Below are 17,863 nucleotides of genomic sequence, written 5' to 3' on the forward strand. Positions count from 1 at the left end.
GTCACAGTGCTTAATAAAAGTATATGTTAAGACACACGGCCATTTCAGCCACGACAACTCAATACAATAATGTAATTAATGAATTTGCACTTAACCCCACCCCGCCACCCCTTCTTGATCCCCCATGAAATATCCCAAATGAAATTTCCCCATATTGATCCCCCATGAATTTTCCCTGTATCGATTCCCCATGACTTTTTCCCCATCTTGATCCCCCATGAATTTTTCCTTATATTGATCTCATGAATTATCCCCCACCTTGAAACTTGACCCCAACCCCTCATTCCTCTGTTTTCCCTCTGTCCTACGCTATTCTGCCTGCCCCAACCCTTCCTGCCAGCCTCAATCCCGTCCAAATCTGCCAATAGGTAAAGGAAACCCTGTGAGAACCCGGGAAGGAACTAAATGAATAAAGGGAGAGTGGGAGGGGCACAAAAACGGCCGCGCTGCCGCCCACCTTGCCTTAGGGGCCCCAACTGGCACTAATTAGAACGCAGCGTTTGAAACCTCCGCCTTCTAAAGCAGGCACTTCGCCTGCAGGCGCTCGGTCTGGGCAATACTATGCCCGAAGCAGCTCGGGGGTGGACATTATTCGAATGCCACCTCCACGCCCCCCATCGGGCAATGCATTGCATCACAGACCGATGGGGGTTAAAAGGTCGTTTTTTGTTTCAGCAACAATTCAATACAATAATGCAATCAATTAATTTTCATGTAACCCAACCCTGCCACCCTTTCTTGATCCCCTATGAAATATCCTGAATGAAATTTACCCATATTTATCCCCCATGAATTTTCCCCTGTATCAATCCCCCATGACTTTTTCCCCATCTTGATCCCCCATGAATTTTCCCCCATATTGAAACCCCATGAATTTTCCCCCACCTTGAACCTCGACCCAAACCCCTTAGTTTGTCCGCCTTCCTACCTCCTGCCTCATTTCTCTGTCCTCTGTTTTCCCTCTGCCCTAAGCTATTCTGCCTGCCCCAACCCTTCCTGCCTGTCTCAATCCCGTCCAAATCTGCCACCAGGAAAAAACTCTGCAAATGCGTTTTTCCTGTCCCCCCCATCCCTAAGGATTTGAATTGTGAAAAGTCCCCCTTTCAGTAACGATGAAATCAAAATCCCAGACCAGTTCAGTATCAACAGCTAATTTAGATGAAAACGCCAGAACTTAAAATCTCGTTGTCAAGACACAAGTAAGGAACTGTCACCAATACAGCCCGCAAACCCAAGTTGCCATCCCAATATATCAAGTAACTTTCTTTAATATTCACCAAATACAATTTTTTTTTTTTATTTTTTTTTTATTTTGGTATAGCTGAAAGGTGAAACCCATCAGGTTTGAAAAATCTGAAAACAAGTAACACAAGGCACATTTATAAATGGTATAAATAAGGCCGGAAAGTTGTACCAAGTCATTTACCATTAATCCTAATAAACTCAAAGCTAAAAAACTTAGGTTAGATCTATAACGACTTAGTTCAGCCTTCATTACTGTCAACTTTAGAAAGGAGTATTCCACGATCCAGAAGCTTGCCATGTATGCCGGAGAAGGGATTTGACAACCTGGAAAGAAAAAAGATGTTAGCAAGACCAAAAAACTATGTCTAAAATTCATTTAAATCTCTAACATATCTTAAAGAGCAATTTGCTGTCCAACAGCCCAACCTTTGCAGTTGCTGTAAAGAAATCCCCCCTCTGAAACTGCGCCTATTCTAAAAGAATGGGTACCAAATTTTAAAAGATTTAAGACCTAAAAAAGCAAAGATTTTCTCAAGACCGCTAAAAGCTGTGAAGCTGTCAAGGCAGACCCATCCTGATGCTGAAAAATAAAATTATTATTTGGATAACTTTCAAAATTCTTCAAATTGTAACCAAGCTGACCATGGGCGTAGCGGACCGCCAAGCTTCCGCAATACCACAGTAGCCTTTTTCTTCTTTGGTCTGTTTTAAATGATTCTTAAAGAATACTTAACGAATTTGGTGTGGTTGACACATTCGAGTATTTTAGCCCTTGACTAAATGATTTTCTTAATAACTCATATATCGTAAAAGCTCTAAAGAATAACCATAACATGCAAACTTTAAATAATGAAACTTCCAATGTGGATCAACAAAGTTTAGTTAGTGCTGGTACAATGCCTCCCAGTAAGGAAAAATATATAGGTTTGCACTGCACAGTGCCACGTCTCTTTAAGTAAGACCAACCTAGGAACATTCTCCTTCCGAAATCACCTAAAGAGTGGTCATAACACCAAAAGTACTTACCATAGAAAGAAATCCCTGAAAGCTTCCCGGCAATGGTGGTAGGGGATATATTCTTGTCAATGTTGCTCAGAATAAAACGCAGTATGTCATCGTTACGTATTAAAGAGCCTACTTGATCAGTGTTACAACAAGCCGCATATGACTGAAGAAAATCCACGCACGCCCTTCTGTAAGCTAAATGTGTGCTGATAGCAAAAGAGTGTCCCACCAACATCTTTATCTTCATCACGCTAGAAACCATACCTCCTGAGGAATCTTATTTTTTCTTGGTATGCTTTGGGTGCCAAAACAAGGAATACTACTACTGAGAATTAGATCACGCATCTGCTATATTATTGTCCATACCAGATATATGCTTAACTCTAAACGTTATATTAAACATCCAGCAATACAGCACACAGCATGAATCTCTGCACCAAGTTAATCAGACTTCTCTCTTTTGCCTTTTGCCCATTCACCAGATCCACTTACAGTTTTGTTGTGTATATGAAAAAACACTGATTTTGTTTGCCAAATACTTACCCCAAACTGTCAACACTATGATCAGAGGAAAGAATTCAGAGAATGCAAGACTGTGATTCTCATTAATCTGCGCACCATTTCCGTCCAAAATAGCCCAAAGCCGATAGCTCCTGACGCATCCGAAAATTATTAGTACTGACTATAGAACACGTTCGTCCAAAGACCTGATAGGAACACTGTGGAAAACTTTAAGAAGCATAATCCAAACCTCGAAATCGGATCTCATGAACAGAGACACTCTAACTCTGTGATGAGGAAAAGAAACAGCAGCCATAGCAAAGCCCAACCTCCAACAAAAAGATCTCTCAGCATTTACTACCCTGCAAGGAAAATTGAGGTGCCCTAGTAACCGCTGCATTACAAAAAGAGTAAGTTTTGGTGAAATCCTAGCAGGTTTCAACAAATTCACAATTCCCTGCACTTTAGTAACTGGCAACCTGGCCTCCATTTTCACTGTAACAATCTCAATACCCAGGAATATGAGGCATGTAGCATATCCCTTCTGTCTTCTCTTGAGCCAGAGGCACGGCTGACTCTTGCATTAAAGTTTGAAAGAAATGGAATGCCTTGACACACTGTTGTGATCCTTGTGATCAAACAAAAAGAAAATTGTCCAGATAATGGGACACTTAGTAGTGACCTGATCCGAATTAGAAAATCCATTGCAAAAAAGAGCTAAAGTCTTCGAACAGCTGACAAGAGATTGCACAACCCATAGGCAAAGCTTTGTTGACAAAGAAATGTCTTTGAAAGTGTATGTCAAGTAATTCAAAGTCTTGTGGATGAACTGGAAGTAACCTAAAAGAAGACTTGATGTCACATTTTGGCTACTCCGCTCCTGAACCGGCCTTCTTACCATATCAAAAGCTACCTTCACTAAAGCAAACTGCACAACAGTGTCTTCCTTGGTGATAAAATCATTCACAGACAAACCCTGGGGCCAGGAAAAATGTTGTATCATGTGAAATTCTCCCTGAGTCTTTCTAGGAACCACTCCCAAAGGAGAAATGATAAGATTGGGAAAAGGCCAAGAAAAGAAGGGACTGGCCATCCTACACTCCGCAATTTCAGAGTGTAATTATGGGTCATGACCAGTGGGAATTGTTTTGCAGATTTCAGGTTTTGGGCAAACCTGCAGAGTCTAGGAACCTGATAATTGAGCTTAAAGCCTTCTTTAAACCCCTCCACCCCAACTTCAAAGCTTTTTCCCAGTGAGGATAAAAAATTGAAGCCAATAACAAAGCTTGGGGATATCATTTGGAGTCACTGCTTTTTGATGTAAGGTTGTAATAGGGCGGCCCTCCCTCTACCTAGACTGGAAGGGAAACTGGATCTTTGTTCGCTAAAACATTGCAAAATGGCGTGTTGGCCACCACATTTGGAACATTCATGCCTAAATTTACATGAATTCTTCTGTCAGAAACCTGTGTTACAATTTCAGCAGGCTCCTGTAGTGAAAGCTTGAGATTTTGCCCAAGTGCCCGTCCCTCCCAGGGTCGGTCTGTTAAGAAAGGGCCAGGGAGCAATAGCAAGCCCACTAGCAGTATGCATTGTAGGGGGAGGTCTCTGGGAGATACATCCATTGCACCCATAATTTGTTATCCACGTAACCCAAAGGTTTCTCTGTAACGAGGACTAGACGGGCTCTAAACTCTTTGTGATAATGTAGACAGGCAATACTCCCAAATCTTGACTGAGCCTTTCTAATTCTATCCAAGTATTTGAAAATTGAGACCGAACGTTCTAGAAATCATATACAGTAAACACTTGCAAAAATAATAAAGGTCGAGGTCCAAGAGTCAATATTAGGGGGAACCCTGGGACTTTTTGCTAGCTCCCAAGCCTCCTTCCTAGAGCCTTCTTTGGATTGAGTCTCCCTGTGCAGTAACTTGAAACGAAACCACAAACTCTCCACACCAAATCTTGTCTTTGGTTTGCTTGTTAAGACGTAAACCCAAGGACATCGACAGCCCCATATAGGGAAGCCTTTTAAGACCTATGATTTTGTCCTTACCATCCTTCTCCCTTAGGAAATTTACAAAACTACATTCTTTAACAGTGAAGACGACTCACAATGGCCACAAAACTTAGCCTCTGCTGCCTTACCCACAACTCCATTTGCTTTGCGTTTCCTAGAAACCCTTTTCATAATGAAAATCAATCAGCGGCTCACCTGCTCAACAGGGCTTGTCTAGTGTTGAAAGCTTGTTCTCGCTGGCGCCTCCAGATGCCTTGGAATAACGCTCCAAATCCTTCCAACTCCTTTCAGATTCTTTTATCTGCAGAATATTAGCTGGGGAAATCTTGTTAGTAAATCCCCACCCCTCCCCCTGTTTGGAGAGAAAAAAGTCTATTAGACAAATCATCATCGCTAGCAATCTTACCCTCTTCCAAGTCAGATAATTCATCATCACCATTAGCATGAAAACCCCCTGATGAGCCCCACTGCAGGATAGTTGAGCTCCATTGCCCACGCCACCATCAAAGTGTCTTCAGTTCACTGCTTTTTTGAACTGTGTTTTTGTGGTTGGACGAAGGCATTAGGAAAACCCGCTCCGTGATTTTCCTTTTGCTGATGAGGAAACAAACAGAATGCTTGATACCTGTTCAAAGGAGTATTACTGCACCTGATACCCTTTTGTAAACTTCTCTAATCGTTGGCCTGAAAGACACTAGAACTCACAGATATGTGGCCTCACATTAGCTCGAATGAAATAGCAACTTTCTTTACCCTCACCTCTAACCCACATCCATTTTCCCTGCCCTTTATGCTCACTATTATCCCTGACTGAAAAAATCACTGACGCTGCCAACCTCAAAGCAGAAAAAGGGAAAATAATATAGGAATATCATGTTTAGTAGTTTAACTTAAGAAAGCAGTGACCTGAATACCATCAACATTAGCCATAAGTTAAATCCCCACAGGTAGCACCATTACCCCATATTTTACCAAAACCATCTCCTGTCAAAGCCTGACCCAGCACCCCTTGGACCAATAAAACCATTCTACCCTGCGTAACAAAGCAGCCCAAAACGACTGCGAGGACTCAGCCATAATTTAAAATAAACAAACAACAAAAAGCGCTACTAAAAACCAACAAAGCGGCACCAAAAACAAAGGCGCTCCAAAATAATGCATATTCTTTACTGTCAACATGACCACTGCACAATTGCCGTAAATCCCATACCTACACCCCATATGTAATTTGCAAAATTTTTAATTACATGTTATAGAGCCAATTGTATTATCCCTATGTCAGTTATACATTCACAAGCTCTTAGAAAACCCTAAATAAGCACAAGACATATCGGTTTTTCCATTTACACAAAAAATGTAAAAGGCTCATAATAAACAAAACCCGGAACATAAGAAATGGTTCATCTACAGACAGTTTTAAAGTATTTTTATCTTAATGTTAAAATTAATCTCACTATCTTCTGAACAAAAACGCTTTATAACCACTAGATGGCATAGTCACTCTTTTTGGCAAATTAAACCACTATTTGTTCACATGAAATAACTAAGCTCCAAACAAACCATTAAGAATACGAAGTACATGGAATTAAATGGCAAGAAAAGCAATCAAAGGAGCTTATAACCGGCACAAAAACACCACTCTGCCGCCTACCTTGCCTTAGGACCCCCAACTGGCACTAATTAGAATGTGGCGTTTGAAACCGCCGCGTTCTAAAGCAGGCGGCTTGCCTGCCCGCGCTCGGTCTGGGCAATACTATGCCTGAAGCAGCCTGGGGGTGGACATTCTTCGAATGCCACCCCCAAACCCTCCCATCACAGGAGAGAATCAGTTTACACCACAGAAAGATGAGCCCAGAACAGGTGGCAAAACTCGCTGTGCTAACTGTAGATTCCCATGAATATTACAAATACAAATCGGCAATCCGTTTTACCTTTCTAAATAATAAAACAGTTCCATATTTTGTTAAAGGTCTTTAGAGTTTCACTGCTATTGTTGTGTATGAGGGTAACTCATTTATTAGCAGGATATGATTTCAGGGAACACTGCAACAGGAACAAGCGTTGAGAAAGGTGGAAATTGGCAATTGTGGTGTACAGTAGTCACTGGTCGGGCCTCACTGCACTCTTGCCGTACACGAGGGACGCGGGCAGGAACTTTATGTATAATAATATTTGTAGGTATTTGTGATATGTGTTTAACATTGCAATATGTTATTTGTGTGCTTTTGTAATAATAAATATATTTTTATTTTATTTTTCAACTTATTTATATATTTTTGTATTCACGTTTTAAAAATATTTAATTTTGTTGAAGATATCTTGTTTGTTTTTAATGTTGAACTGAATGAAGTGGGAATAATATATTTTACCCCTCCGCTATCCAACACTTTCCCTACTGTTGCACTTATTGTAGTTGGAATAGCAAGTTTTACCCCTCCACAATCAAACAATTTCCTTAGTTTTGCACTGACTGGAGTAGGAATAGTAAATTTTACCTCTTCACAATCCAACACTTTCCTTACTGTTCAGCTGACAGGAGTGGGAATAGTAAATTGTATTCCATCTGCTATCCAACACTTTCCCTACTGTCGTAGTTTTTGGAGTTGGAGAAGTAAATGTTACTCCTCTGCTCTGGTGACCGTCCTGACTTCGTCAGACGCGGTCGCTCCCACGCTCCCTGGCTCCTGACTCCGGGTGGTATCGTTATTCAATTATTCGTCAGCCTTTTAAATTGTGCATTTGTAAGACGGCAGTGCGCTCATAGCGCTGCTGGTGGTATCGTTATTCAATTAATCGTCAGCCTTTTAAATTGTGCATTTGTAAGACGGCACTGCGCTCATAGCACTGCTGGTGATTTGAATCTCTGCATTGGTGTACCATTCATACAGCGCGACGAAAACGGCACTGCGCCCTATCTCTGCCCACTAGCGCCCCCTGTGTAAAGCGCTCTGATCATATTCTCGGTGGCCCCTGCCTCACTCGACTTTCCACCGCCTCCATTTTAATTTATTTGTTATTGTGTCCCAGAGCCCTTCCTCCCCGACCCGCTCCCGCCTCCCTGCTGCCCCTCCCACCCACTGACCCTTACTGTAGACTCGGTGGAAGGCAGAGCTGTGACCGTCCTGACTTCGTCAGACGCGGTCGCTCCCACGCTCCCTGGCTCCTGACTTCGGGTGGTATCGTTATTCAATTATTCGTCAGCCTTTTAAATTGTGCATTTGTAAGACGGCACTGCGCTCATAGCGCTGCTGGTGGTATCGTTATTCAATTAATCGTCAGCCTTTTAAATTGTGCATTTGTAAGACGGCACTGCGCTCATAGCGCTGCTGGTGGTATCGTTATTCAATTAATCGTCAGCCTTTTAAATTGTGCATTTGTAAGACGGCACTGCGCTCATAGCGCTGCTGGTGATTTGAATCTCTGCATTGGTGTACCATTCATACAGCGCGACGAAAACGGCACTGCGCCCTATCTCTGCCCACTAGCGCCGCCTGTGTAAAGCGCTCTGATCATATTCTCGGTGGCCCCTGCCTCACTCGACTTTCCACCGCCTCCATTTTAATTTATTTGTTATTGTGTCCCAGAGCCCTTCCTCCCCGACCCGCTCCCGCCTCCCTGCTGCCCCTCCCACGCTCCACCCCCTCCACTCTCCATTTAGGACAAATGTCCCTACGTGCAGCGACCACGCGCTGCGGCCGCGCCGAAGGTGCGCCAAAGGTAAGCCCGTCTACGCCCGTCCGCGCCTGGACCGCGCCCAGCGCCAGACCCCCTGGCCCCCGCCGTACCCAGTCCACTACAATCGCATATGATGCCGCTTCCCTCCTCGCCCTCAACACCGGACGCACACCACAATGCTGCGTAGCCACCCCAGGACGTACCCATGGTCCATTCACCTGCCTCTCCTGCAAGTTCAATTGCTCCAGGACCATCACCAAACCCTCCTCCGCCACACACCGCCCCGACTCTAACCACCTGAAGTGCATCCTAATCAACACCCGGTCGGTCCACAGACACGCTACGGAACTCTGGGACCTACTCGACACTGCTTCACCTGACATCGCCTTCCTTACAGAAACATGGATGAACACATCATCAGCACCCGACATCGCCATAGCCATACCGGACGGCTACAAGATTACCCGTAAAGATCGCATCAACCAAACAGGAGGAGGCATCGCCATCGTCCATAAGAACACCATCAAAGTCACGACCTGCACCGAAGATAATCTTACATCCACAGAACATCTCCACTTTCAAATCCACACAGACCCTAGGACCACACTTAGAGGCACCCTCATCTACAGGCCCCCAGGCTCCCGCACCCAATTCAACGATGACATCACGGACTTCGTCAGCCCACATGCCCTCGCCTCCGATAACTACATTCTTTTAGGTGACTTCAACTACCACCTTGAAAACAAACACGACAGCAACACCACCTCCCTTCTGGACAACTTGGCCAATCTCGGACTCAAACAACTCGTTGACGCCCCCACCCACGCAGCCGGACACACGCTCAACCCTATCTTCACCTCCAGCAAGCACATCTCCTTCAATTACACCACAGCCCTCCACTGGACTGACCACAGCTGTGTTAACTTCAGCTACAAATCCACCCTAAACCACAACCGCCCACAACCCATTCCTCGGAGAAACTGGAATAAAATTACCTCCGACCAACTCCTCTCATCACTCAATCAAAACCCTCCCACCCTCTCATTGGACCCAAACCAAGCAGCTACCAATCTCAAGCAATGGATCACCCACAGTGCTGACGAATTAGCACCCCTGAAAAAACACCTGATCAAATCAACCAACAAAAATGCTCCCTGGTTCAACGATGACCTTAAAAAATCCAAGAAACTATGCCGCACCTTGGAGAAAACATGGAGAAAAACCCCAACCATAGACAACATGGCCACACTTAAGGCAGCCACCCGAACACACCACCAACTGATCCGATCCGCCAAGAAATCAGCTTTCAAGGATCGCCTCGACAACAACTCCCACAACAGCAAGGAACTCTTCAACATCGTTAAAGAATTCACCAACCCCACCGCAGCATCCAACGACATCACTCCTTCCCAAGACCTCTGCAACGCGTTATCCTCCTTCTTCTACAACAAAATTGCCGACATCCACAACAGCTTTAAGAACACTCACAGCGTTCATCCCTCCCCACCCCCCTCAGATCCAACCCCACCAACTAACATCCTTAGCGCCTGGAACCCAATCACAACTGAAGAAACCATCCGCCTAATGAACTCAATCCACTCTGGCTCGCCAACTGATCCCTGCCCCCACCACATCTTCAACAAAGCAGACTCCATCATCGCACCCCATCTCCGTGATGTCATCAACTGCTCATTCAACTCTGCCACCTTTCCAGAAAGCTGGAAACACGCCGAACTCAGCGCCCTCCTGAAGAAACCCACAGCAGACCCCTCTGAACTTAAAAATTACCGGCCCATCTCCCTCCTCCCATTCCCGGCCAAAGTCACAGAGAAAGCCGTCAACAGCCAGCTCGCCGCCTTCCTTGAATCCAACAACTCCCTAGACCCATCCCAATCCGGAATTCGAGCCAAACACAGCACCGAAACTGCCCTAATTGCAGCTACTGACGACATCCGAACTCTTCTGGACATTGGTGAAACAGTGGCCCTCATTCTACTCGACCTCTCCGTCGCTTTCGACACAGTCTGCCACAGTACCCTTATTCAACGCCTCAGCAACATTGGAATACAAGGAAAAGCCTTGAACTGGATCACCTCATTCCTCGCTGGGAGAACCCAAAGAGTCCGACTTCCCCCTTTCAACTCCGAAGCCACCGAAGTCATTTGTGGCGTTCCACAAGGATCTTCTCTCAGTCCCACCCTCTTCAACGTTTACATGAGTCCACTCGCTTCTATCGCACGCCAACACAACCTTAACATCATCTCTTACGCCGACGACACCCAGCTTATCCTTTCCCACACCAAAGACTCCAACACCGCCAAAACCAATCTTCACGAAGGCATGAAAGATGTAGCCGAATGGATGAATAATAGCCGCCTAAAGCTCAACTCAGACAAAACGGAGGTGCTCATCCTAGGATCTTCCCCCACTGCCTGGGACGACTCTTGGTGGCCTTCCGCTCTGGGCACAGCACCCACACCCACAGACCATGCACGTAACCTTGGCTTCATCCTAGACTCCTCTCTCTCGATGTCCAGACAAGTCAACGCAGTCTCATCCTCCTGCTTCAACGTACTTCGCATTCTCAAAAAGATCTTCCGCTGGATCCCCCTCGAGACAAAAAAGACTGTCACCCACGCACTGGTCACGAGTCGACTGGATTACGGAAACACCCTCTACGCCGGAATCACAGCAAAATTACAGAAAAAACTCCAACGCATCCAAAACGCATCAGCGAGACTCATATTAGACGTCGCTCGCCAAGATCACATCTCCGGACACTTAAAAGACCTTCACTGGCTTCCCGTCAACAAAAGAATTACTTTCCGCCTTCTCACCCACGCACACAAAGCCCTCTACAATCTAGGACCCGAATGCCTCAACACTCGACTGTCATTCTACAAACCCACCCGCCAACTAAGATCGTCCAATCAAGCCCTCGCCGCTATCCCGCGCATCCGAAGATCTACCATGGGGGGCAGATCATTCTCATTCCTTGCTGCCAAGACCTGGAACTCACTCCCCACTCACCTCCGCCTTACTCAAAACCACATCGCCTTCAGAAAAGAACTTAAAACATGGCTATTCGACAAATAACAACCCCCTCCCCAAGCGCCTTGAGACCCTCTGGGTGAGTAGTGCGCTATACAAATGCTTGAACTTGAACTTGCTATCCAACACTTTCCCTATTGTTGCAATCATTTCACCCCTCTGCAAGCTAAGACTTTCCCTACCTTTGTAGTGATTAAAGTGGGAATAGTACATTTTACCCCTTCGCACTCCCAACAGTTTTCCCAGTGTTGTACTGGCTGGAATCAGTACAGTAAATATTACTTATCCGCAATCCAACTCTTTTACTACTGTTGCATTCATTGCAGGGAGATTAGTAAAATGTAACCATTTTTATTATTTTTGTTTTGTGGGAGTAGTACATTTCTATATATTTATTTTATAGTTTGCATAGTTTGGTATAAATTGTAGTGGGAATAGTATATGTTTTATATGTTATCATTTATTTTCTGCTGTTATAAATTATATTACTATGTTTATATGTATTTAAAATAATAATTATTTTAATTAGTAATATTTGTCATGTGTAAAATAATTTTTACTTAATTTTCAAGAATTTTAAGATGTTAATTTTTTTATTAATTAGAAAGGTTTGTTATTTTAAAGATTCCTTGCGAATGGTATATATATATATAAATATATATATAAAGTTATTTGATATTATTTTTAAGTTATAATACAAATTAAAATTATTAGTTTAATTACTTTTTTTGTAAGTAGATATGTGTAAACATATAATACTTATATATATATATATATGTGTGTGTTTAAATTTTTAAAATTAGGTTTATTTGTTATATTTGTTAAGATATATATTAAATATGTTTTATTTTTTAATTAATTTAAAAATCAATATTTAATACGCCTATATTAATGATATCAATATATTTTTCTCTCAATATTTTTGCACTTACCATTATAAGTATAGGATTACGATATTTTTTACATCTATATTTTCGTCACGATATTTGGGTATGTGGATATTTTTATGGTTGATATTTTGTCAGTGAACCTTGTGTCAAGGTAGCATTCCCGTTTGCTCTAAACCTTATTAATTCTTGGCTGCCTTAGGGTTTGTCTTTGCATTTCTTCATGTTCTCAAAGCCTATCCCATAGTCCACTAATAAGGTTGTAAGATCTTGTAGTTGCTGACCAACGTTTTCCTGACCAAACTCAAAGAATCTCTGATCTGATGATGAAAGATAATTCATGCCCCTATTTCTGTTCATTGGCTCCTGAGAGATTCATTGCATTCCACCAAGCATTTGTCTCAGTGGAAACTTGGCTTTTTAGATGAAATTTCTTTAGGAAATCCTATAACAAGTCAAATGCCTTTTTCCATCGTATCCGTCTCTTCTTCCTTTCTTCTTTTTCTCTTTTCTTTTGTGTTGGATCAAAGGATGAAAAATAAGTCCAAAGCCCCAAAACGTGCACAAGTGCCAATCAGTGGCGACTTCCGGCAGAAATGAAGTATTAGTCTAGTATGTTTTATGTATAGACATTTTATTTGTACAACCATGCATGTTAGTCTTCGTGGCACCTGGAACTGCCATGCAAAGAGCATAAAATACTAAAAGAGCTAATAGTCATTTTGATGAAACAAAGATTTACAATGTTATCAAATTGACATTAACTGTTCCTTCATCCTGTGAGATGAAGATAATCTTCTTTATATGATGCCATTGGTGTGTTGTATGTCTTCTTGAAGGTGTTCCTGTGGCAAGTGTAAATACATGAACGCACCAATTGAGAATGTCTGCTGCCATGAACACGACTGCATGCTGGAAAACATGAATAACTACATCGCGGACTGCATTACCTGCCATCCAGCATTTCAGACTGTGGTGTTAAATCCATTTGTCCTGGAGACAGCCTACTACAGCTACCGAAGGAGAAAGTATAGACGGGGCAAGCTGTACCCACAAGACCTGACGTGAGTATGATGCTAACAAATACAAACAAGAAGTATTATACAGTGACGGCAGATAGCCCTGGGAGTTAGATCTAAGGAAAAATAAACACACCACTTGCTGAAATGCATCAAACGACCAACCTCTCTTTGCTGCAGACAGGGCTTCCATCTTTAGTTCAAGCCAGACTTAAAGAAGGCCGGTAATAAACGTTCTCCATCATAGTTCACCGTAGGCCTTTTTTGGGGCATGTGAGCTCTCGTGATTCAACAAAGACTTGAGCAAACATGAAAACACACATTTTGATTTACTGAGCATTTTATATAATGCTTCCTGAACCAGAGTTGGCAGCACTTTACAACAAACAGTAATAGGAGAGTGACTAGAGGAAAAAAGCTACAAATGACGGCAAAAAAGATGAAGCCAGCATTGAGGCGATGGAAGTTTTACTGAAGGCATGAATCACTTGTGTTGTGACCAACCTGCAGAGTGATTTAATAGGACTACCGTGTATGATTATTTTAGGAGGTGATTCTTTAGCAGAGGTCTGGAAGTCTAACAAAAGGGAATTAGACCAGCCAGCAGCTTTACAGTTAATTGTAAAGTGCACTCTCTAATGGAAGATTCCCCATTTTTGGACTGTGTTTATGAACAGAAATACATTTTCTGCCATCCCCAGACCAGAACCCGAGGCCCTTCTGTCTTCTATCTATTTTGATCTTCTATAATATAAAAAAAACAGCACCAGTGTATTGCAATGTAGCAAGCTGGTATCACTAATATTCAAGAAACCGGGTGGGCCTGATGTGTAAAAGCACTCTATTCCAAGTCCGAATACCACATTCTGGGAACCTAGTATTATCACTCTCCCCACCCCCAACAATAGATATAAAAGTCAAGAGAATCTTTGTCAAAAATTCTTTTGATAAGTTCATTGAGTGATCCAGGTAATGCTATGAAAGAGGATAGTAACTTCTGATACAGCCCTACTGTTCTATTTACTTCGTATCTGAAAATGATCCCAAGTATCATGGCAGGCATCGACTCTATCCAATATTTTAAAAGGCGATATGAACTACCTTCAAAACCTTTGCACAACAGCGAAGCAAAGTTGAAAACCTGGGTGTATTCATCGGGGCAGTAAGGCTATAGACAATATACCCGGCTCTGAATATTCTGCATCTGAAAAAACCTCTAAAAGTAACTGATTATTTGCTTCTTTTTTTGACTATTCATCTTTGGGAGGGAGAGGCGGGAGTGGGGAGTATCAGATTGGGGAATTTCTAAACCTTTTCTCAGAGCAATTCAACTAGCACTTTGAAATACCTGTGTCCGAGTTAAGATGAGAGCTGGGACCAGGGTGACACAAAACACACCAGTGCCATCTAACAATGGCCTGAAGCTGGGCTGTGTGTTGCCACCTTTGTTTTTTAATTTGTACACAGACGATAAGGGGAGAGTTTGAAGGGGGTGAGAAAGTTTCTACCAGAGCCGGGGGAACATGTACTATTTCAAGATGCTGATGATGCAGTCATCCCGGACACCACCTGAATTGACTGGAACAGGTCCCTTTAGGCAATAAAAACAAGAGACAATGGTCCGCCCACTGAGTATTATTAATTGTTGGGGGAAAACAGAAATAACAGTGTATGATAAATGCAGGAAAGCATTCACTTGGAGGTTGGCCTCTGAAACACTGGCGTGAGTACAAACATATAACTTTCACAGGCTTTGATACCATAGTAGCACAGGTCCAAAGTCACATTTACATGCTTTAATAATCATTGGCAAATCCAATAGTTCTCACCTTTATAATGCGAATGCTGAGCTCTTGGGTTTGCCAGGGTTTGAAAAGTATTGTTTAAAAAAGTAAAATAATAAAATATTTCAAAATACCGGAGAAAAAGCACGCACATATGTTATGGTATCTCAAAACTACATTGAATTAAACATTTTCAGTTTATAAATTACATGGTGCATTATTTCAAGAATGTTTCACTAAGGACCCTCTGAACAGAATCTAAAAAGAAATAGGAAGCGTCAGACAGTAAATGGACATACTTTCCACAAGATTCAGCCATTTGTTTCTCTGCAATTGCCCAGGGAGCAGATTTATGGGCCTCCAGTTGAAGTTACATGCTAAGTATACCTTCTGCCTCAGACATCAGCTGAGTGATTGCAGCAAATGGCCCTTCCCCTAGCGCCATAAAAGCCATTGAGCGCCATTGCATGTACTTTCATGCAATATGTAGAATCCAGGAGATAAAACAAAAATAACCCTTAAAGTCTGCTCTTCAGTTATAGCCCAGCAAAAATAGCCCTCTTGCTCTGCTTGTATAGACCATCTGGCAGGTGTGGAGAGCAGCATAGTTAAGGTAGGGTATTTGAGGGGTGAACCAGCACTCGAGCCTGAGAGGTAGAAAACACATGCACACTCGTGAGATACTGAATGAAAATGGAAAAAGTACTTGGCGGTCCTCCGCTGGCATTGCCACCGCCGTGCCAGCTGGAGGACCGCCAAGGCTGTGGTCAGACCGCCTGCCGGATTACGATTGTAAAACAGATCAGGCGGAGTGGCAGAGGTCTTACAGCGGCAGTCTGTTAGGCTCATAGGAGAGCCTAACCTGCAGACAGCCACCGTGAGATGGCCCACTGCACATTCCAGCATGCCGCTCTGTGCAGGAAAGGGGGTGTAATTCCAGAGGGCACAGCATGTGCCCCCCTGCCCACACATGCATTCCGAGGCCTGTAGGGGGCAGGTGGCCCTGTTAGGGACTCCATAGTTGCCTCTCCGCTACCCTTTTCATGGCAGGCTCACCGCCATTAATAGGGCAGTGGAAAGGCAACTCAGATTATGCTCAGTGGTGCCGCTGCAGCACCGCCAGCTTATTTCTGCTTCTGTCCGCTGCACCACAGCCGCAGGATCCTGGATCCCTGGCAGATGCAGCGGTCCTGTGGCGGTCCGACTGCCACACTCCTAATACTGCAGGGGGGCCCGCAGTGTGGCAGTGGTCAGACCACCAAATCAGGCCCTAGAAGAGAAAGTCAAGCCATTGAATAAGAAGTAAGCAAATGAGAGTGACAATAAAGCCAACCATTGGGAATCCGTGGGCGCACTGCACCTCCAAAATGTGATATTGGGATGAATAACGCATATTTGGCACCTGCCTGAAATTCTTATGTGGGATTCCAAAGGCGTGCTCTCTAAGACAAGGTTAATGTTTGATTTTGTTAAAATAAAGCTGTTATTGGGTTTATTATTTATAAAATACTGTTATCAACTGAATGCCTCTGCTGAGAATCCTGAAGGATTGGCTTTGGATTGAACTATCCAGTGCTAACCAATTTGCAAAAGAATCCACATATCATTTAAAATGTTACTTTTGATCAGTTTCAAATAAATGCACTGAATACATCGAACAAGTATAACCTTATCAAATCTCTACTTAAATAAATAATATTGTATTTGTCTTTCCAAAGTGACTATGAGGCTTTCAGTATGCTTAAAAGAGCAAACCTTATTCTAGATACTTTAATCTTGCAACAGAATATCGAAAAGATGTTTTAACTATAGAACGTTGCAGAAATAAAGTCTCTTTAAAGTTTGCTCTAGCTCTCATGTGAGCTTCTTTCCACTCCACCCCACTCTCCGTGTTCTTCTCTCCCCACGATTTGTGTTCTTGTCTTCAGGTGTGCTTTTCCCCTCGCATCAGTGTTGTTCTCTTTCTTGTGCGATGCTTTTCCCCTCCTCACCCTTACTCACTCCCTCAGTATGGCACCTTAAGGGCAAAACTATTGAGGGTACAGCAGAGGGAAAGATGCTGAGCCAGTTTGGAAGGCCCTTACCATGCGCCAAAAAGGAGGTCCAATCTCAGTGTAAGAGAGCAGGGATGGGCCCGAGGTGCTGCATGAATGCAGCTTAAGCATCTTACTTGTATTATATATACTATTTCTAATAATTAAATCAAACTGGGGGGGGGGGGGGCATGGAGGGAAACGAACATGGATGCCTATTCATGCCACTGTGTACCTTCGTGGATTTAAATCTAACTACACTGGTCAACCCACACATCTTCAGATTTTAGCAGCCACCAAGCACTACGGGAATTGAGCTCATCCTCAATTAATTTTATCCTGCAGAATAATTATTTCCCGACACTGTAACCGATACCCTAAAAGAGCCAAGATAGAGGCACAAGGAAATGAAAGGACATAAGAAGATGCCCAGCTCCCGGTAAAAAAATCCTTCCTATAAAAATATCTTTAAACTGGGTTAGTGGGCACGTTGAGGGCACGCTGCTATAAAGTGGACACATGCAGTTTTGTGGCCAGTTCAAACGCATGAAATATACTTAGTAGCACCGCATTAGAGGAAATAGCACAGGCATGATGCAGAGGTGTTTGGACAAAATACAGAGTTGGAAATGGGAAACGGCCA

At 43.3% G+C, this 17,863-nt stretch overlaps 1 protein-coding gene across 1 annotated transcript in view; it reads left to right on the forward strand.

Annotated features, from left to right (window-relative positions):
* LOC144767478 (uncharacterized) overlaps positions 1 to 17,863 on the forward strand; it is a 216,547-nt gene that overhangs the window by 46,671 nt on the left and 152,013 nt on the right. The window contains exon 2 of the mRNA XM_078650895.1: positions 13,224 to 13,448. Coding sequence (XP_078507021.1) covers positions 13,224 to 13,448 — 225 coding nt within the window. The remainder of the gene's footprint in view (positions 1 to 13,223; positions 13,449 to 17,863) is intronic.

This window comes from Lissotriton helveticus, chromosome 7, assembly GCF_964261635.1.
Source record: "Lissotriton helveticus chromosome 7, aLisHel1.1, whole genome shotgun sequence".
NCBI lineage: Eukaryota > Metazoa > Chordata > Amphibia > Caudata > Salamandridae > Lissotriton > Lissotriton helveticus.